Source organism: Salminus brasiliensis, chromosome 1 (assembly GCF_030463535.1).
Source record: "Salminus brasiliensis chromosome 1, fSalBra1.hap2, whole genome shotgun sequence".
NCBI classification, from domain to species: Eukaryota; Metazoa; Chordata; class Actinopteri; order Characiformes; family Bryconidae; genus Salminus; species Salminus brasiliensis.
This window is the reverse complement of record NC_132878.1, coordinates 37,859,150-37,882,147: the sequence shown is the minus strand read 5'-3', so window position 1 is coordinate 37,882,147 and position 22,998 is coordinate 37,859,150. Positions and strand designations below refer to the sequence as shown.

General features: G+C 42.0%; 1 protein-coding gene across 2 annotated transcripts in view; it reads right to left on the bottom strand.

The window, feature by feature from the left end:
* nbas (NBAS subunit of NRZ tethering complex) overlaps positions 1 to 22,998 on the bottom strand; it is a 239,159-nt gene that overhangs the window by 28,774 nt on the left and 187,387 nt on the right. For both annotated transcript variants that reach the window (XM_072678887.1, XM_072678895.1), the window contains one exon: positions 1,997 to 2,136. In XM_072678887.1, coding sequence (XP_072534988.1) covers positions 1,997 to 2,136 — 140 coding nt within the window. The remainder of the gene's footprint in view (positions 1 to 1,996; positions 2,137 to 22,998) is intronic.

Genomic DNA, 22,998 nt, shown 5'->3' with positions numbered 1-22,998 from the left:
TACACAGAGTGCATTATTAATATCACGACATGCCGGATCACTGACTTCTGGAAAAATCTAAAATTTAAAAAAATATCGCAATGTTAGTTCCCCCTGCCCTGCATGCCCTAGCCTTTATTTTAACAGCTAGCAGGTAGTGAGCTGAACATGACTAAATCAAGAAGGAAATGAAATAAGATATACATTTTATGCTGTATTGCTTTAGTCCTATCTGAGCAGAACAAGCAGAAGACTCTTCTCTCATTTCAGTTCGCCTTGATCTGGCCAGTGTCACAGATCAGCACAGGCCGTGCATTTCAAACACAAAGCCATTTTCCTTCGGCAAATCAAATAACCACAGAGCTGTGACCTGGTGGGATTTACTGCTCCTTTTTGATTAGTGAGCACAATCACAAGAAGCAGTAATGCTCTCTTCGACTGCGTTGCATAACTGCAGCAAATCCAGAAGACACCTGTTGTGGCTATCTACGGATTGGCTGACACAGTACCACTGTCAGGACTCTGACGTCTCTGAAATAGTAAATCAAATGTTTGTAAGTCTTTTAGGACCACTTCTACATCTACTTCACTTCCATCCCAAACATTTAAAAAGAGGTTCGCTTTTTACCAGCAACCCCAACATGCTATACAAAGCACTGCAACTGCAACAAAATCCCTGCAGTATTCCCCCAGTGTTCACAGCACAATGCCTAATCAGCAAGCTTATGATTTCTCTCCCTCCTCTCTTTTACTCACACCCCCCCACCCCCTCCACCACCCCCACCCTTCATTCTGAGGCCAGCGCTGATTTAGCTCGCGAGCAGTGTTCTGATCATCTGCATTCTGCATGCCTTCCACTTTAATCTCAAAAACTCATTCAACCTTCTTACACAACAATTTAGCTCATCAGCCCAGCAATCAAACCCACTGCTCTAGCGCCGCACCATTTCCAGGAAAACTCTGTGCAAAAATATTTGTGTTGAAATCTATTTAGCTATCTATATACCCATGTAAAATAATTTCCTGCTAGAGATGAGCAGAGCAGGCTTTTTTTTTTTTTTCCTCCCCTCCACCTGCCCACGCCTGTGGTTCTAAGAAACGGGCTGCCTCCATCCTGCAGGACAAAAGCAATAACATTGGTCTACATTACTATGCACACTGCACACATTACAGTGCGTTCCTTTGGTTGTGAACTCCTCTGAAATGAAAGGCCCAGCGTTCAGTAATGGTGCACTCCTACAGAAAAGTATGACACAAACTGCTGTCAAAGACTCCAATATGCTGCCAGTGCAGAGCTACAAAAGCTGTGTTATGATTATGATGACGTTTTGGTGAATACTGCAAAATCACGAAAAGTCATGTCAAGTCATTCATTCACAGAACAACCTCATCTCACTAAACTTAGATTGTGGTGTGGAAGTTTACATACACACTTCATGAGCGTGAATGTCATGGTAATGTAATGGATTTTAATGACTCCTATGAACTGTCCTTTGTCTAGGGCATTAAGAGTGCTTACCCAATGTGATTGGTCACGGTGCAACCTGTTAAAAGACTTTTAACCATAGAGGCGCTGCCACTGTGACCCGAGGGTCGCTGCTGCCAATCAGGCTGCATGAGGAGGCATGGGTCAGACCTCATCCTCCCAGTGTTGGGAGCATTACATGATACAATAAAATAAATAAAATAAAAATAAATTTTAGTTTTTTGTTCTATTCATATTTTAATTATATTGCCATGGCGTGGTGAGTTCATGTGAGCTTACAATCACAGCAGTATGGCCTTCTGGGTACACATATTCTTCACATATTTCAAGAGACGACCTTTTGATGTCCCTCATTATAGGTGGGTAGGTGGGTGGGTAGGTAGGGTTGGGTGGGTAGGTAGGTAGGTGGGTAGATAGATAGATAGGCAATCAACATGTTTAAACACCACTACGAATTTCAGTGTGGTGTTAAGACTGTTGGAGCCTAGAGTACATTAGAAAATTATTTAAGAGATAAACTGAGAAACTCACCTGCTCTTGTTAGTCGCTGGAGGCCATGCTTGGAGAAGAAGCATGAGGTGCTGAAACTCCTCCCACTTTCTACTGGACTCCAGCAGCTCCAAGAAGAGAGAGTAGCGTTTCTCCTCATTCTCAATATCTTCCATCTTGCACTGAGAGAGAGAGAGAGAGACAGAGAAAGACAGAGAGAGAAAGTTTTAAAAACCTAAAACTTGCTACATATACACAACTTGGCGGCTTTGCAAGGCAGTAACAGGGCTGCTGCAGACCCTTACTTAACCCCTTAATAGCCTATGACTCGCCGGTGGCAGAAAGTGTTATTACAATCTTCTATTACCAAAGAATAGCCACGCCAGTTTGTACAGACATCCCTGTAGTTACGGAATAATACACATTAGGCCTTGTAACATCTGTTATAAAGCACCTGTATTTGCTGTGCTAACATACTGTATGAGAACATGTTTCTGCCTACTGCTGCTAAAGGTACATGACTGTATTGCGAGAGAAAGAGATATCACAACCAGAAGAACAGAGCCTAACAAACTTTCTTCCTAAGTTCCAATACTGACAGATGCTGGATGTCCTGAGAAGTTCCAGAGATGTTCTCCAAGACAATCAGTACTTTTACGAGTCCTTGAGAACACTGCACACTACACAGCGACCAACAATTTGCCAGAAACGAGAATGGCAGGATGCTCTCAGCTGAAGAGTGCATGAAGGAACATAAAGGACAAAAGCACCTACAAAACGAGTGCAGGAAGGACAAAAGCTCTCAACAGCCGGAGTAGTGATGGTAAAAGAGATGGAGACATGGATTAAAGCCAGAAAGATGAGCAAGAGTGAGAAGAAAACGAAGGGTCTGGCGGTCCTGGACTTTTGAGAGCTCTTTTAAAGCAATTTAGTGACTTTTTTGTTGCTGTTGGGAGGTAATGGCACTGTAAGAGCAGAAACACAAAAACAAGTAAACAAGTTGTATAACTGTGTATAAGGAAGAATGAACTTAGTGGATCTTTGAGCAAGTGTAGGTTTACCAGGAGAACTTTCATCAACACACGAAGCTGACCGCTGCGCTGCAGCTGCTGCACTTCTGTCACATTCGCTCCAGCTTACGAGGCCTCCAAGAAACTTCTTCTAAGAAAGCATACCAAGGGCAGCTGAGGTAAGCTTCTGCGGCGTGATGTTATCTCAGGGATCTGTTTCGCCATCATGTTGCTACCATACATCAATTTCTCTTGGCAAACAAAGTGAAAGCAAGCTGCTGTACTGATCTTCTAACGCCTATCCAGGCCCTTCTCTGCCTTTTTTCCCCTCAACAGTTTTTTGTCAATATACGACACATCACACTCAATACGTTTACTTTCCAATTTTTTATGTCTTATTTCCTTCTGTTCTTTTGGGACTGACAAAATAAATATATAAATAAATAAATAAATAAATAAATAACAGAGGAACAGCAGTTCAGCATGTTTGTAAATCAGATAAACAAGCATAGAGAATCTTTATATAATGTGTGTAATGTGAAAGTTCTGCAATGAAAGGTTGCTGTACACTCCAGGCTAGAATCTATATGCTTAAGAATGTACACGCATGCTCTCTCACACACACACAAACAGACTGATCCAGGGAGAGTGTATTCTCCCCTGTGGTGACTTCTACAGTCTCTGCTTGTCAGTGAAAGGGGAAGGCGGAGAGAGAAAGTAATTAATTTCCCTTCAGAGCAACTGGAGCGCAATTTAACAGTTCAGGAAACGGCTGATTTCTGAGGGGAAAGGAGAGAAAACATGAGAAAGAGAGAGAGAGAGAGAGAGAGGGAGAGAGAGCGGGTGAGAGAGAGAGGGAGAGAAGAGCACTAAGATTATTAAGAGCACTAAGAGTTCTTGTGATTGGTTGTGATACACATGTACATTAGAGACAGTGAGGAAAGGATGGGGAATAAGGAGGGAAAGAGGGAGGATGGGGGAATAAGGAGGGAAAGAGGGAGGACAAGAAATAAGGAAGGACGGAGGATGGGGGAATAGGGAGGATGGTGAATAAGGAAGAAGAGAGGTAGGCAGGATAGGGAGTAAGGAGGGCGGGATGGAGGATGGTGAATAAGGAGGAAGGGAGGCAGGCAGGATAGGGAGTAAGGAGGGCGGGATGGAGGATGGTGAATAAGGAGGAAGGGAGGTAGGCAGGATAGGGAGTAAGGAGGGCGGGAAGGAGGATAGGGAGTAAGGAGGGTGGGAGGGAGGATAGGAAGTAAGGAGGGCGGGAGGGAGGATAGGGAATAAGGAGGGTGGAGGGGGATCCTACATTACCCTGTACAACGTTCAGATACATCTTTGAATTCATTGTTCACTCAATGACCACAAGGCTAAAGCAGCCCGAAACCTTAATGCTCCCTCCCCCATGCTTCATAGTTGGGATGAAGTTTGGTGAGGTGATGGTGTGCAGTGTTTTTTTTATCTCCAAACCACAGCATTTTACATTTGTGCTCATCTGTCCAGGTGGTTTGAGTTTGGCCATTACGTTTTTTTCGGCGGCAACGGCTTCCTAGGTGGTGTCCTTCCATGAACACCACCCTTGAGCAATGCTGTTCTAATGGTGCATGCATGCAAAAAGAATTCTGCAATTTGTAAAGACCTTAACAGGATGCCCACTCCTGGGGAGAGTATCAACAGTCCTAACAGCAACATGGTCTAACCACGGATTGACGAATAGACAGCTCTGTAGACTATTCCAGCTTTAGAGGTCCCTCTAAGACATCTTCTGAAGTCTCTTGAAAGCAATCTTTCTTGGGAAGAACAGACCTGTCAGTCACCTGACGCCTGTGAAACGCACACTTCTAACCTCATCTCCTTAATTGATACACCTCTTGGAGAAGGCATTAACACGGAGGTTCACTTACTTTTTCTAGCCTGCGCTATGGATGTTTACTCAATGTGCTCATTAAAAGACATGAGCGGTACAACTGCTAGCGCATTATTAGCTTAGTTAAGACTGTGTTCGTCTGTCTGTGTGACTTAGATAACGATCAGACCACACTATATTAATAATCAGTGCGGAAATTGAGGAACTTATGAAACGTATGGTGTATGAACGTATGAAAATAAGCGGAAATAAGTATTCATCCACCTCCACTGACACCTCCCTTTCTCTTTCTCTCTCTCACACACACACACACACACACATGCACACACACACACTGATGTGAAAATCAATTAGGCAGACACCTCGCTTGGCCTCTGTGTGTTTGGATGAGCGTAATGACATTCCACTCAGCTCACATCCTCTACACCAAATCGATTAATAAACTTTCCTAATACACTCCATTAGAGTCAATCATGCTTGACCTCGAGCTTCGCTGCCACTTATTATGATGTCAGGAGCACCAAGGAGATGACACCGTAATGTAGTGTGCACGTGCGTGTGTGTGTGTGCGCGCGTTTGAGTGCATGAGTGGTTTTCATATGCCGATCCTTTCCTTTCATCATTGTCCCGGAGTGGATTAATATGAAAATGAATTCCAACCCTGTTAATTGGGCCAAATGGCATTTCTCATTTGCATGGGATGTTGACAGGAGGTTGATCGGTTTATGTTTTTTTTTTTTTTTTTTTTTTTATGGGGAAAGGGGTGTGGGTGTGGATGTGAGTGTGTGTGTGTGTGTGTGTGTGTGTGTGTGGTGGAAAGACATGGAGAAGAGGAGCACCTGCGTCTCAGAGTTTGGAAATTGCGCCAAGAGGTTCACGATACTGAACAGGCTACGGATGCCTTTCTTCTTCTCTACTCGATCCTATTGTACTGATATAGGACGACAACAGTGCACTTCCTTTGTGGATAATGCTGTTAGCGCTGTGTCGCTATAGTGAGCTTTTGCACTCCAGGGTTTTTGTGATTCTGTGAGTAATTAAATAACAGTACGGACCTAAATATTCTCATTTTGTCAATACAGATGCCGCTCACATCTTGCACTGTTGATGATATTGAGGAACCTAGTGTTCCACTCTACCTTGAAATACTTCAATCATGTCTATTCTGGACTTCGGTACATTCAGGACTGCATTCCTGAACACAACATTTTACTATTTCACCAGTGTTCTGAAGTATCTCTTGGCATACATGCAAAGGACTGCACAGACGTGCAGCTTTTACAGCTGGTTTTGCTCCTGAAATGGGCTATATGTGTACTCCTGGAATTACTAGCGCCCTCTACTATGTCTGGCGGGGAACTGATTGCAGCAATTTAGCTTCAGTTAGTTTTCTACGTTCCCCTCCATAAAATAAGCTGCACACCTTTTGATCGAATGTGAGCTATACACTGGAAAGTACCACAAATCTGTATGTTTATAAGCATGACGATTTGGTCAGCATTGCATCTCAATCAGAGCCAGAAAAAAATGGCATTGGCTGGTCGCAAGTTAAAGATCACAGCAGCTCTGCACGAGGTCCTTCTTCAACCACTTGATGGATCTACGGAGCTCGCACATGGCTGCAGACGCCTGTTAAAGCTAGTGTTTTACTCCGCTTTGAGTTCTAATGCTAGATCAGCAGATCTTTTCAGTTGTGTTTCCACTCTGAGCTCCACGGTACAGTTCTCTTTGGGAATTCACGGTTTCCTTTAGCTGGTGTTTGGGGTTCCGCAGCATGATGCATTACCAAGTCGGCTTGGAAAGGTTAAGGTGGCATCCAGCCTCGCCCTTGACAACAATAACTGGTGGAGCTAAAAGGATGATCGGCATTCAGTATTGGCCCCGAACACAATGATCATGTCACAAAGACTGTAAACCTAGTTTCCAGTGGATTACATAGTCAGCACTGCATTTCTAATCCCCTACAAATATAAAAAAAAAATACTTAACCAAGATAGTGTAAAAATGGAATATTTTGTGAGAACATTAATAAAAATATTAAAGCTGTTGGAACCATTAAATATTACGTTTGACCATTTAGACACTCCTAATGTCGCTGTTAATGATATTAGCAAACTTGGAGCTTCAGATCTGACCATTTCTACCAATGTTGTTGTGGCATCTTGTGGCAAACCTAGAGGCTTTTAAAGATCCGAAGAGCCTTCACTTGCTGTAGTGGTTCTTCACAGTCATATATCTCTTGTATATGCATGGTTCTTCTACAAACATGGAACCAAAAGTGGTTCTTCCATGGCATCGCCTAAAGAATCTGACACACCTTTAGTGTACACTTGGCATTAAGATCTGAAACACAATAGGACAGGTATCCTGTGACCATCCTGGAGACTGGGTGTATTTACTCTAGTATATCATCTTGTTTATACTCTTGACATTACTAGCACCCCCTACTGGATCAGGCTGGCGGATCAGGCTGGCAGAGCAGCAAACAGCACACTACTAAAGTGGTTGAGTCTGTTTCATTAAAAACTGAGCAACCTGTCCAACACTAGCTACGAAAGAAAGAAAGAAAGAAAGCGTTGGTGGACGCAGCATGGACAGAGCCGTTCTGTCCAAAGTAGTACTTTCAAGCTTTCAAGAAAGAATAAACAGAAGTTGCTCAGAACAGACAGTCTCGAGAAAGGCTTGGGATGTGTGTATCTAATGAGATAATGGGGCAGGCAGGTGTGACAGGCTGAAGTCTCTGAAGAAAATGGGCTTCTAATGCAGGGAAATCCCCAAAGGGGACCCAGCAAGTGCAGAGTGTGTGAGGAATGTGGCCAAAGTGGGAGTAAGCCATTGGAACCTGACAGCATTGACTAAGTGCTAGTCTACACTTCACACAGACAGGCGAGAAGAAAGAGGTTAAAGTTTGCTGCCACCCACTGCCCTCTCTCACACACACACTCTCACACACATAATGAAATATCAATGAAATAATGTGCTTCATCCTCTAGCATCCCATCATGCTCTAAAAGAGACCCCAGGGGAGAAGGAGAGATCTTCCGCCAGCAGGAGAGATTCTCCCTGCTTCAGAGCATCCACCCACGCTGCTGAGACACCATCTCACTGTGTGTGTGTGCGTGTGTGTGCTTGTGTGTAGACAGACTGAATGGGTTCTGCTGTGCTACACTTCACAACATCCGCCCACTCCGTGGCCTCCCCACCAAGTGGAAATCTACAGGACCCCTCCGCATCTGACAAATACAATGACGCACAGCACTACAATAAGTACCGGACTGGGTAAAAGTATTCAGCCTCATATCAAGTCATCAGATAGGCAATGGAGTCTAAAGGCATTTGGCAAAAATAAATAGACAGACAGACAGATATATAGATGGATATATAGATAGATGGATACATAGACAGATAGGTAGATAGACAATTAGACAGACAGACAGACAGATAGATAGATAGACAGACAGACAGATAGATATACAGACAGACAGACAGATAGACAGACAGACAGACAGATAGATAGATAGAAATACAGACAGATAGATAGACAGATAGATAGACAGATATATAGACAGATATATAGACAGACAGACAGACAGATATATAGACAGACAGACAGACAGATATAAAGACAGACAGACAGATAAATAGAAAGATAGATAGACATACAGACAGATATATAGACAGATAGATAGACAAACAGACAGATAGATAGATACAGACAGACAGATATATAGACATTTACATTTACATTTATGGCATTTAGCAGACACACTTATCCAAAGCAACTTACAAGGTTACTGGTATTACAGACTTGGGCCAATGTAGTGTTAGGAGTCTTGCCAAAGGACTCTTATTGGTGTAGCGCAACATAGTCACCCAGACCGGGAATCGAACCCTGGTCTCCCACATGGTGGCAGGTAGTGGTGTTATCTGTTGCGCCACACCAACCAACCAGACAGATAGATACAGACAGGCAGACAGACAGACAGATATATATACAGACAGACAGATATATAGACAGAGAGATACAGACAGGCAGATAGATAGACAAACATATATATATATATATATATATATATATGACAGATAGATAGACAGTGATTCCTACTCGCACACTTTTAAATAATGAGATTCTAGACATAACTGAGGTCTAGACTTTGACTAGGCTATTGCTGGACATTCACCTTTTAGTCGTTCTACCACTCCTCTGTTATGTTGTCACTGTGCTATTTAAAAGAGAGCTGTCTCCCAGGCTTTCGTTTTCAGGCAGACTAAATCAGATTGTCTTGCAGTCCATCTGCAAACATCTCTGCAACCTGATGCTGCTACCCACATACTTCACCGATCGAGTTGCACTTGTTGAAAAATGGGCAGTGCAGGTTTGTGCAAAAGGTTGGAATTTTGGGCACTACTAAGAGCTACACTAATGCTAGCTTGGTTGAATTCATTAACGGGATCAGTTTGCATTATAGTCACGGTTTCACACTGGTGTTGCAAACAGTGCATTCAAAATGAAAGTTTAATTATCTGTGCAATCATTCTCAAAAAAAAAAAAAAAAAAAAAAAAAAAAAAAGATAATCAGCAATACACCTCTCAAAACAAACCTATACGAGATGCTACACACTCAATGACTGAGATGACCGGGGCAGGTTTGAGCCAAACAGAACAACACAAAGAGGAAATGAAACCCAGAGACCGAAAGCAACCCTTTAAGAGGATATCCATCACTTTTATGGCCATTTTGCTTTTCTTCTATCTGAAAGCAGACAGTGAGGAGAATGGGGAATCATTATGGGGCTGAAATTGACAGTTGTGGCCCCCCTGATGCCATAAACATCAGGCAGGGCGGCTGGTAATTACGCTTCCTTAACTAGACAAAACAAGAGCTGCTCAGCACTCTTTATGGGCTGCTGTTTATCACTGCTGTACACAGAGAGAAGGAGAGAGAGAGAGGAGATGAAGGGCATTTGGGGGTACAGTGTATTATAACAGGTTAAGCGAATGGGAAATTCAACAAACACAAACATGAAGGATACACACACAAACACACACACAGCACTGCGCCAAAGTCTGAGACCACCCTTCATTATTTCATTTCCCCTGGCAACAAAGAGCAGCCCAGGAAGTCACAGTCAATTGTGGGAGTGGTGTCTTCATTATTACCTGTAGTCTGCTTAAATGAATGCGGTGTCTCAGCACACTTTGTGGCGTCAGTCACATATTTGGTGCACCTTCTAACTAGTTTGTAGCAATCTACAAGAGTTCAGTGAGAATGCCACTAAATCACAAAAAACGAGAGCTTTCTTTTACAGACTGCTGAAAGCTCATAAGAAGAGAATCTAATGGACTGCTGCAATTCACAGAAACGACTGCATTCCAGGCTCTGAAACAAGTTGGATCTCGCGGTTTGGTAAGAAGAAAAACAAGCCCACTGTAGTTGCGGAATTTAGTGACAGGCTAAGTTCAAGTAAAAGGGAAAGCAAGCAAACCTGGAACCTCGAAGCCAGTCTGCTAAATGAGCCTGAACAGGTGTCATCTGAGCCTCATGCCTTAGCTAGACGGTTCCTGGCGACACAACACTGTCTATTGCACAACACACTTGCACAACATACACATGAAAAAGCTTGTGTGAGAGAGAGGGAGAGAGAGAAAGAGAGAGAGAGAGAGAGAGGAGGGGGAATTAAAGAGTCCCGGGGCATAAACAGATAAACAGGCCTCCTCCTGTACTCTCTGCTTTAGCGGAGGAGTGACGAGGAGGAGAGGCAGAGTGGATGTCTCTATCAGCACATAAGCGGCTGAGGAACACACTGGCCAAGACAAAGCTGCTCAGGGCCAAATCATGACTGTCAGCTGCACTTAACTCCCACTATAGCCTGCCTCTGCATGTGTATGTGGGTTACGTGCATTTGTTTAAGGAATGTAATGAGGTCGTACAGGAGTCCTGGCACAGGCCATTTGTTCAATAAGCGTGGGCCCAATAAGTGTGTGTGAAGTGCTTCGGTGGGATTACCGCTTGCCCTTTGCTCTGTGATCTGGAAGCACCTCTACCTTCCCGTGCAAGGACTTACAGGTGTAAGCAGGAGGGGGCAATAGTTGATTGTTCTAAGCAAAAGCAACATGCTCTTAGGTCAGCAAAAAAATATGTAGGCTGTAAAATGACATGCAAATGTTTGGGAACCACTGTTAATGGCATTAAAAGATTTCATTTCTGTAATATTTAGGATGGATCGATGCAGTATTACAGTTTCAAAATAACAGAACAGATTTTGTAGCCAGCTAACAGTCTTAGAGTTCTTGTTTGGGGTATTTTTGCTCATTCTTCCTTGCAAAGTGCTTCTAGTTCAGTGAGATGATTGGGTCGTATATTAAGCATCATATGTGTGCAGGGTCTGCTGCACAGTAGAATAGTGCACCCCCACTTTAGAGTCTGCTAAATCGTCCTGTAGGTCCACTGAAGTCAAACGGGAGGGTTTATTCGCTTAAATTCACTTGTTCAACTCAATTCATCTTGTTCGGCCTGATGAATAACATTCTCCTCAAATGCACATATGCCCACTTTCAAGTTTAGAATGAGCAGGATGAGGCTGTAAGCTGGTCATCAGTGATGCGCCACACTACTTTGCCCCTTCTCTTAGTGCAGCAGACTGGAAAACCTCAAACCTGGCAATCCGCTGACATCAATATGTAAACAATTATATCTATTTATATATATATATATATATATATATATATATATATATATATATATATATATATATATATATATATATATAGAGAGAGAGAGAGAGAGAGAGATACTTTAGCACAGTACACTCTCAAAAATCTCAAAGTTATCTAAGAGATCTATAGTCAACCAAAGGTTCCATATCAAATCATGGCAGTTCAAAAGAATTATTTAAACGGTTGGATGGTCCTTTATAGAGCATTTTGGCTCACAGAGTGGACTTCACTCTTGAAACTCTTGCATTGAAAAGGTGTTCTTTGACTCGTGACCCTTTTTAAAGCTTTACAGAAAAAAGGTTATTTAAGGAAACACACTAAAAATAAAGCTTCCTTTAATCAAGACAAGAAACACTTAAGCATTAAAAGCATTCTTTAAGCTGTTTAAGTTTCCATATTGAACAACTGCCGAGTCACATGACCTCTACAGACAACTACATCTATTTGAATTGCTGCTAATGCAAGGTCATACAGCCCAACACGTTTGGAGGAGAACACTAACTGCTAGTTCTTTTTTATGATTAACAGTTAACAGACACCTATGCTGGCTAGCATCATATTAAGGGGTGGGGGGCATCCTACCCACCCTGAGAGAGTAAGGTCAATCACGTTCAGAGATAATGTTCAGATATGGCTGTCAAAATAAGGATGAGAAGGTATAAAAACACTGCACAGACCACTCTTGGTGCACACCACTGTTTCTCTGTTTCACCTGGCAAAAGAGAACCGCACAAGCCAAATTCCTCAGTAACTCACCCGCCCTTTTACAGCACAGAAATAGACCGACATCACCAGAAATACGGCCCATAATTCATATTTATGCACATCTGCATTCTACTGGTATGGAGGGCCTACATATCGGGAGTGACATATGAATAATAAATATCAAATGAATAATGAAAAGATGAGGCCCCTTTTGAACTCCGAGAATGGAGGAGGATTTATTCACTCAGGACATCTTGTCTGGGTTCTGTAAGGACCTAAGATGTCCTCCCGCAAGGATTCACTTGGAGGTCAAAGCGCTGAGGGAAACACAGGAAGAAGTGATGACATCCCCCTCTGAAGTGCAGGAGTTTAAAGGGAAAAGAATAGGAGACTTGTAGTACAGTCAGCTGATTGGCCACGTGCTTACCCAATCAAACGTTAGAACAACAGCTTTGTATCTTTTGAAATGAAATTTGATCTGTTTCTGTTGAGCCAATTAAAATCACACCCTTCCTGAATGCGCAACCAATCACAAACTGTGTTTTCATTTCTTAAAACTTCAATCACTGCCTAGCAACCACTGCTAACCACCATTAATTCACCAGTTAAAGGAATGCTTTTCCTAACAATCAACTAAACACGACTGATCACTGAGCCCAGATGCAGTCAGTCAGTCAAGACATTTGGACTTTGGTTTACACCAGGAGATGCTAAGCTGCTAACACTGCTAACAGACACTGGAGTTGGACTGTCACCAATCTTATCTCTATAAATACACACCTAAAAATTATATGAATATTCTATTCATATTTGTATATTATACATTTAAAGCATATGTCAGAGATGAGATTGGTGACAGTCTAGGTCTAGTGATCGTTAGCAACACCAGCATCTTCGGTCCTAAACTAAAGAAGCAAACTTCAGATATACTACATCTGAGGTCAGTAAGAAATCATGGCCACTTGATTTTAAGCCCAACTATTTCTTTTTTTAAGGTAAAGTGGCCACACGCTATAGTCAGATGACATTTGCCAAATGTTTCCTTGTGGCATAGGTGGCCTACCCACATTACCCCCATTTTAACAAGCCATTTCTGCACACGCTACTACTGCACACGCTTGCCTCACACTGTGTTGAGATGTTAAGGAGTCTCAAACAGACTTGATTATATGGTTTCTGATCACTGTCTGATCTCTAAACATCAACAAACGTAAGCAGCGTCCCGAATTTCTGTTCATTTTTGGACTATGTTTGTGTTATTGGGGGAAACTGGGAGAATTCAATCTTCTTCGCCCAACAATTCCTTTACAGTGGGCCAAGTTAACCTTGGCGCGTAAAAAATAACAGGGTTGTGAATGGGTCATTTTCATGTCCTGCTTGATAGTGGACGCTACAACATTCCTCTCTGGAATAAATGTGTGTGCTTATCGGAGTAGGCCTGCCTTTACTGCTGATTGGGGTGTAGGATTGAAAAGTGCTGATGCAGTGTTTTCTGCCCTCTGGGCGGCTGCGAGGTCGTCCTTGAGGTGAGAACAACTCACGCCTTTTCCTTAGCCGCTCTGTGCCCTGAGGACGCTGTGATAGGCTGGCCGAGATGAAAGAACACCAAACAGGAGCAAAGGAATAGGACTATGCGAGTGTGTGCGTATGAGTGTGTATTGTGCCTAGCCTTTGGAAGAAGCTAAAAAAAGTTCCCATTAATATTCATTGACCCGCTGCCTAAGTTCCACTGCTTCCCTTGCGCCCTGCCTCTGAAGCTATAGAGGTCGTCCTTCGAAGAGTGGGGAGAAAGAGAAAGAGAGAGAGAGAGAGAGAGAGAGAGAGAAGTGGGGAGGAGAGGAGAGGAGAGGAGAAACTTTCGGAGTGGAGGAGTGTGACCGGGTTGAAAACGGGAAAGAGAGAGAAATTGAAAAAAAAAAGTTATGAAAAGTCATAGTGTCATACGGCCAAAGCCACATAAGCCATTCTTTTCTGGATTACATAACATCTCGACACAGTTTGAAGAAAGTGTGTGACGATACAGCCATTGAATTTGCATGATGCTTACAGGCATACAATAGCTTCCTTTACTTTTTCGATGCTACATTTTGGGTGAGTGGCTAAATGTAGGGAAATTGAAGAAATTTGACAGTTGTTCTAGAGGAAAGTCCAGAGAACAAAGAAATCAGTGCAATTTATCACTTATTACAGATGCAGTCAACCACCCGAGACAGATCTGATATATTTGCTAAGCTAATGTGCTGGATTTGGATAGTCACCATTCTCGTCTTGGTAAATTCACCCTTGAAGATGTCATCAGGTCTATATTTCTGCGACCTCTCTGTGATGAGGTTTAGAACATGGTTTGACTTAGGTACGGTTTAGTCTATGAACCTGCTTCCCTGCTCTCCAGGGCTAATGTTTCACCGCGTTAGCCGCTGGGCTAGTAGCTCACTAGTAGTGGTGCTTGTGAAATGCACTCCACCGCTCATGAAACTACGTGCTGCAGCCTGTGATGGGTCTCTCCAAGAACTTGTCTGGCTGCGCTATGTGTACAAACATAAGAACATGGTGATGGCTGCTGATTTGCTACTACAGTCACTTGTGCTTTGCATTCTAACACTACACTAGTAAACAACATTTTGAGTAACCGTAAACATGCAATTTCCAACTGATTTTTCCTCTTCCACTTCAATAAGACTTTGCTGTGAAATTATATCGAAGGACATTGGTGTCAGTCAAAAGCCTGAGTTTGTTAGCAACAATAGCCTAGCATTTCTCATTTTAATCTAATGAAGCACCTCTGACTTGTTGGATGGCGTCTGGGGTGCGAAACACTATGTGTGGATACCTCTTCTAATGAATGCACTCAGCTACTTTAGGTTGCACCCATTGCTGACACAGATGTGCAAATGCACACACACACACACACACACACACACACACACACACACACACACACACACACACACACACACACACAGAGAGAGCTAGTGTACCCTGTAGAAAAGTACTGGCAATAGCCTAGGACTCTCTGGATCAGATGAACATGATCCTATTAGCACCATGCTGCCTAATGCCAGGAGTGTGTTAGAGGGGTATAAAGCCCCCCAGCATGCGTGTTCTCTGGCTGCTCTATGTAGCTGTCTATCTAAATTCTTTTTTAAAAGGTGCCTATTGTGAAGAAGCCAACGAAGTGATCACACGCCATGTGGTAAGAATGTCAACACTATCCGATAACTCTGGAATAAAATAGATAAATAAAAAAAATATAATAATCAGTTCTTGTTACAGTGCTATGCTAGTCTAACCCAAGCTAAAATAAGCTAAGCTATGCTATGGTGTACTATGTGGCTACCGCGAACCGTTGTGATGATGCAAACCAGCCAATAATTATTTTATTACATATATTTATTACTTTTTTTTGCCTTTTTTTGTTTTATCTGGGGCAAAATAATAGGGTTTCAAATAGGTTTGTAAAACCACATCTGAACATTTTAATAAATTAAAGAACAATGTTTAAAAAAATGCTACTTAATAACTACTTCATGACCCTACATAATTATTTTTTGGTCTACATAACACATAAAACACTCAAGCAGGCACTTATAGCCTAAACACTTAAGACATAAAGTGCAGTATCCACAAGCTGACATCCCAATGCATAACAAGCAGCACTTAAGGAAATGGGAGCCTATGCTTATCAGTACAAAGGCATGCGGTGTGTGTGGGTGCACGGCAGTGTACAGGCTTGCTTTTTCTTGTTTTAGAAGAGAAGGAACCTATGTAGCACATTGTAAAAGGCACTGTGTTCTTGAATATACCCATTTAAATATATGCTAAGTCTATAAGTAGGACATGATCCCACAGGCATGAATTCATCCTTTCAACCTAGAGATTTGAGCATTTTACCATCTTCGAAGATCCATTTAGACCACTAAGACCAGTCTATGTGAACACGTATGTGTGTCTGTGCGGTAAATCGGCCTGCCCGGCAGTGTTCCAATGTCAAGGTGAGAGGGGATCTCAGCTCCAGAACATTCCTGACACGCTCCCACCGGACACACGTGCATTAAAACAGCTGTGAATATTTCAATATTTGAATAATAAAATGCACTTGTGTCGAGACTTCAGGAGCTCCCACTCACCTCATTACTTATGCATACACAGGGGGAGGGGTCAGGTCATGAATATTCAGGCTAACAGGGCCTTCAGGAAGTGAGTCACTCAAACTCACTCCACAGCCGAGGGCGGAAAAGGCAGCGGTTCATATGCAAGATCTTTCAGTCTGGCCGTAAATCAAATCACCAGGCGTCTGTGGTGGGGGTTTTGTAAACACATGCGTAAAGTGGTAATTCAATAATTATCGGGTTGGATTTGAGCTCTGCAAGATTAACAGCGACACTCATCAAACTGTTAGAACACAATCAAACCGTCAGTGATGCTCTGCAACGCGTGAATTAGAAAGGCGTCAAACTTTTACTTGAGTATGAAGAAAACAATATTCGAACAGAAGGGAGGAATAACGGAGGCTCATTTGCAGCCCTCGAGCATGGAAAGCCCTTCCAGCATATGTCTACTTCCAGTAATAGCTGTTACGAGTGAACTTGCATTATCCCGAAAATTGTCCATTATCCCGAATAACGAAAAAACAACATCTAAGAAGAATCACTTTTGGTTCCTTGAAGAACCATGTTTGTAACAGATAAATTAATAAATTACGGGTTGAATAATTGTCGGTCCAAATTGGGGAGGAAATGTGGAGAAATTTTTTGATAAAATTTAATAAATAATTAATAAATATTGTAAAAAAAAAAAAAAAAAATACTCTGGCCTAATTAAAGTTACTATTGTCTACTAATATTACCCTAAAGCTATAACATTAAGAGGTGAATGACGTAATTCTTCTTTTTGTATTTCTTTATGTAGTTTATTATACTATATTATATTAATTTGTACTATTATATTAAATTATACTAATTTGTGTATTTGGAACATTACTATGTTTGTTGCATTTGATTCATATTAAAAATTTATGCATTCACGTCATTTGTGTTAATTTATCAAATGTGCTAATCGACATCCTGTGTAATCCTATTGATCCTAGTATTCTATTAACAGACAAGCCTTCAATGTGCTATATAGGTGGAGGGCATAAATGCCCGGCCAGAAGACACACTGGTGGAAAACAACAAAACGTAAGAATGCCAGCTGATAAAATGTACAATTATAGGAGGAGTCATGAGAGGAGGTGTCAGGGACCCTGTGGTCAGATGACTGGCGCACAACACTTCTAGGTATAAGGTCAGGGCATTGCAGTGGTCAAATGACTGGCGGTTGGCGCTTCTGGAGTTATGTGAGTGTGCAGAGTGTGGTCTGCAACAACACCTGCATAGGAAAGGCCTGTTTCACTCATTTCTCTCCACTTGTGTGGTTGTTCTGATTATATGTGTAGTGTAGTGTAGTAAGAGTTCCAGTGCTCATGTGCTTTCCCCATCTGGCACATCTGATTCGTATAATAAATCAGTATCTAATTAACAAGTTCCTTTGTGTGCTGGATCTGGTGTGTTAAGCGTATGTGCAAAGCATGGTATGCCCAGGACCGAAATCAGGAACCTCTACATTACACGCAGAAAAAAACATCCACATCTACTACCACCACAGCAACCAATGACATCATTACTTTCACTTCATTAATCTGACTCAGACGGGTAAAACAGAGGCCTACTGATAGACAGTGATATAGGAGCATGGTGTAGGCTGTGCATAAACCCTGTTCTGAAGACAGTGAACTGTTTCTGTAGATTTAGCTGTGGGGCGAAACCCTGAATGCTCCAATGGAGTGTGAAACCATTCTAGAAATGTCATTAGGAACCGTCCGCAAACGTTATTAAGAGTAGTCAAACAGCTGCCGGAGCGCTGCTGGCCCATATTGACTGCTAGCCTATTCCACTAACCTCCAACAGAGCAGAGAGCAGAGATCAGAAAGAGAAAGAGAGAGAGAGAGAGAGAGAGAGAGAGAGAGAGACATACACAATGTGACACAGGCTTATAGGGTCTGAGTCAGACATGAGGAACAAAAGGAATCTGAAAGCCGATAAAGTGATTAATGCGCAACCCCCACACACACGCCCGTCACTGCCCATTGATATGAAGGAGTCAATATTCAAGTCATTTCCTGGACGTAACCAACCATGTGTTCACTTCAGTGGAATCACACAGCGAATCTCAGGCTGAGAGGCTGCATGAAAGGAAAACGGAGATCAGACTGAGAAGAAAAAGTGCACACTCTCACTCTCCACTGCCCTTCTTTATTTCCCCCTTTCTCTCCTAAAGTTCTATCTGTGTTTGTCTTGGCGGAGACCTATCAGGCTGTTGACCCTTATTTGATATGCACCACTTAACTAGAAAATTAGAGTGCACAAAAGACTCCAGGACAATACTGAGGATGGATCTCTGTGTGTGTGTATGTGTGAAAAAGAGGGAAAATGAGAGAGCAGCAGAGATTTTCACACACATTTAAAACAGATGATACCAAATTACGAAACAATTACAGAATTGGAGAAATGACAGATAATTCTCAGAGTGGGCCTCACAGCCCCCCTTGCTGAACAGTGTGTCTCCGCCTGAGAGACAGTGGGCAACACCAATCTCACCATATGTCACTGTTTTCAATTTACAGTATGTACTGTTTTAATTGTTTAGTATCAGTACATGTATATGTGAACACTGTATGGATGGCCCTAGAATAGAATAGCTAGAATAGAATCATCAGTCCATTTTCCACCATTTTGTGCCTGTTTGCCACAGTTTTTCATAGTTTTATTCAAAATCTAATGGGAAATTCACTCAATATTGCAATAACATAACGAGATGTTTGACATATCTCACTGCCTTCCACAGGTTTCTCTCCAGAGGAAGAGAAATCACTGACTGCAGGCCACATGTTTTTAGTAGAATTGTCAACAGATTGTATACTGTTTTATATGAGAGGTAAAGGAGTCCACATCACTGGGACAGATTTATTTTTCTTTTAATTTATTATTATTATTTTTTTAAATATTGAAATGACATTCCACAATGACCAAAAACAGATATGCTATGCAACTGACTTTATAACTGGTATTAGAATTATTTAAAAAAAAAAATAAATAAATAAATAACGGATTTCATTATTTCATGTAATGTAATTTCAGTTGACATTGTGTTGGCTGGGAGTCATAAAGTTAATATTTTGTGTATAAATATACATTAAGCATAAAAAAATAATAAGTGATTGAATTTCATATATATATATATATATATATATATATATATATATATATATATATATATATATATATATATATATGGCTGTACCTTCATGGACCTTCATATGTGTATGGAAAATCTTCTGATTAAGAGATTTGAACACCAGCTTCAATGTATGTACAAACACCTTTAGCATAGTCAATGCCACAAAACTGCTGTACTGTAAACTCAGAGCTAGAAACAGTGCCAAATCCTGACTAGCTATTCTACATTTTACTTGGAGGTTGTTACTTTAATTCTAAATTCTCAAACACGAAATAAACCCTTCGATTTTCAATGTGGTCTCAGACCTTCAGACCCCGCCATATAAGGAGAACATGCCCGGGGTGAATATGTTGTCCCTGTCACGGATAGTAAGCGGAGACAAATCCTGACCAAGCTAAGGCTCAGTGACCGCAGCTCAGCATGAGGAGAAAAACAGGCCCAGACAGAACAGACAGAAAAGCCAGGCTGCCTGGAGAAAACAAATTGGTCTCTGTGTATGCAGGTGGTTTCGACAAAGGGTGACTCGGCTGTGAACAACTCCAAACCTGAAACAAACACATCAACAAACACACAAACACTGCTCTCCATTCCAAACTTCACTCCTGGCACTGATGATAAAATGAAAAGGCGCATTATTAAAGCAACCAACTGACCAGGTGTGGTCAATCAGGACATGTTAGGTGTTTGAAGGTTGAAGCTTTATTTTTTGCCCAGAAGCTACAAGTAGCTAACAAGTGATGGGAGTTCTGCCCTGTTAGCATCTCACAAACTGCATGCCTAAGCCATCACACATCACACATCCATCAAAACGGTGTTGACCTGTTAAATGATCTCAAATAGATTTGCGCTTCATGACCAGGGTGAAGTCCTGTATCAGCTGATACCGCTCGGATCAGACTTACAGGACTTACTGATACAGGACCAAGGTTGGGAAACACAGCTCGGAACTGATACCTGCTGTAGAACTAAGCTTTTCCTGTGATAGTTTCATGACTAAAACAAGGGAAAAGCTGTAGATCATAAACCAATGTCTTCATTTAATTAAACTATAATAATTTAATTAAACTAATTAAACAACAAACAAACAGGTGTTGTCCACTAGTGGGGACACGAGGTGGATCCAATCTCCATCTCTATCACATCTAGTGGCCTAAATACAGAAGGGCAAAGACATTAGTTCGGAAATCACTGGTTCCCAGTCAAAACCTTGGAGCAATACATAAAAAAATACATGGTATAGTCCATTTCCAATGTTGAGCCCCCTTGGAGTAAGTATATCTAGATGATGTATCCTAGAGCTTTCCCTGGACTTACGAAGTTTATCAATACCACCCCCAACTTTTACCACTAAATGTTCTTTAAATAAATAAATATCACATTAGTTCACATAGTAAATGACCCCTGAATAGTGTATTAAACCTCATAGGTCTATGAAAACCTTTATGATATATCATCCACATACACTTACTCCAAAAGGAACCCAACTTCTTTTACCTTCCAAAGGGTTTTGACTGAGATCGCTGAACGTCTGAATGTCTCTGTCTTTCCGCATTTAGGCCATTAGATTAGTAAGAGGAGGAGAACTGGATCCACTCCTGGTCCCCATTAGTGGACCACATCTGTTTAATTTTTGTGCAGTGTTTTGTACTTCTGATGAAGGACTTGGAGTATGGGCTGAAACATCATTTTTTAAATTCAATTTAATTTAAATGTATCTACAGTATAGAGAAGACATGGTTTAGTTTCTAACCAGCCATTATTTAAGAACAAATCCCAGCACATTCCCACAGAGGGCGCTCTTCTAGAACACAGTGGAAAGAGAAAAAAAAAGGATCGAAACTAAGGCTAGTTAAGCTAAGGGCTAAAACAGCTGATAGCAGAAGCTTTATGTTCTATCGTTCATAATAATATAACAACAACTCTCAACATAACAATTTTGTCATTTATACAGAAATTAAGTGTGTAAATGAAAATGATAAACTATCGCAGAACACACAATTTTCTGAGCACAGCTGAACGGGGAGAGAGATGGAGGAAGAGAGAGAGAGAGAGACGCACAGAGTAAGACAGAGTGACGGACAAGGACAGAGATAACTGACCGGGCAGATCAGGAGGGAGTGGAAGAGAGTGATGGCGAAGACATACAAGCGAGGGTCTACAAACTCCTCCTGCTGAGAAAGTCCCAGCTGACTCTCCTGCCTCACTCAGGAGCGCACGAGGTCTGCAAGCTGACGAACAGCAGCTTCACCTGCAGCATAATTAAATATTAAGGCTGTGCTTTGGATGGATTCGGAGCTCAATGCTGGAGATTACCGTGGCAACCCAAATCCCAGCACTTGAGTGAGAATGAGGAGCACAGATCTCTGCTTTTTAAATCCTGTATCGAGGGGAATGCAGACAGGTGTGATAGACACCAGACATGCGCACACACACACACCCCTATTGAATAGAGATGACTAGAATGTAGTCATAAGGCTTGTTTTGGATCAGGAAAGCAAAGAATTCCCTGTAAAACTAGATGGAAGCTGACAGGATGCATCAGACCGACTGTAAAGTGTGTTTAGGGGAGGCTGGGAGTCCCAGGCTGCATAATTAGCCTCGCTCACTCTGGGCAGGTTCGCTTAGCGTGATGCTAGCCAGTGCTGGCTGGAAGTGTTCAGCTATCCAATGATGTTGCATCAGTGGTAGTTTGAGATGATGTGACTAGGTTCTAGTGACTGGAAGAAAATACAAGCTAGCCTTCACTCCCTCAGCACTGGCTGGGAGAGTTCTAGCTAGAGACTGGGAATTATAAATGACTAATTTGTGGAAAAAATAGAAGCACCTGGCTGCAGACACAAATGCAGCATATGAAGAGCACCTTTATACTGCTAAACGCCTTCACGTTAACCTGTCAGGCTCTCCAGGTTACACAGAACATCAGAAGACAACATGACAAAGTGTGTGTTTTGTGTTGGAGGAAAGCTAAGTTAAATGCAGGGAAGCAGACGTTATAAATGTGGGAGAGGGGGAGTCAAACTTGTTCTGTCTCCAAATGGAGAGGACAGGAGTAAGGGCAGCGATGACGGATGTGGGCTTTTTTCAGGCTGAAAAGTGGGAGATGGAGCGCCTGTGTAAGTGTGTGCTGATTGTGTGTGTGTGTGTGGGAGAGATAGAGATAGTCTGAGTGTATGAGATAGAGAGTGGCACACAAGCCCTGAGTGTGTGTGTGTGTGTGTGTGTGTGTGTGTTACTGACAAACTACAGCTGACACTGTGGGCCTGATGGAACCACTCGGTGAAGTTTTCGGGACGTGTTTATGTGCCTGTTTGTTTTGATAAGTTCACAGGACAAAATAACTGTGGGAACTGTGTAAAGCCAAGGCTACACTATGCAATTTTTACCCAGATTGCGTTTCAGACCTGAGTCTCTTCAATAACCAATGAATGAACCCAATTTCAACAACATTCTGGTTTCCCAATTTCAG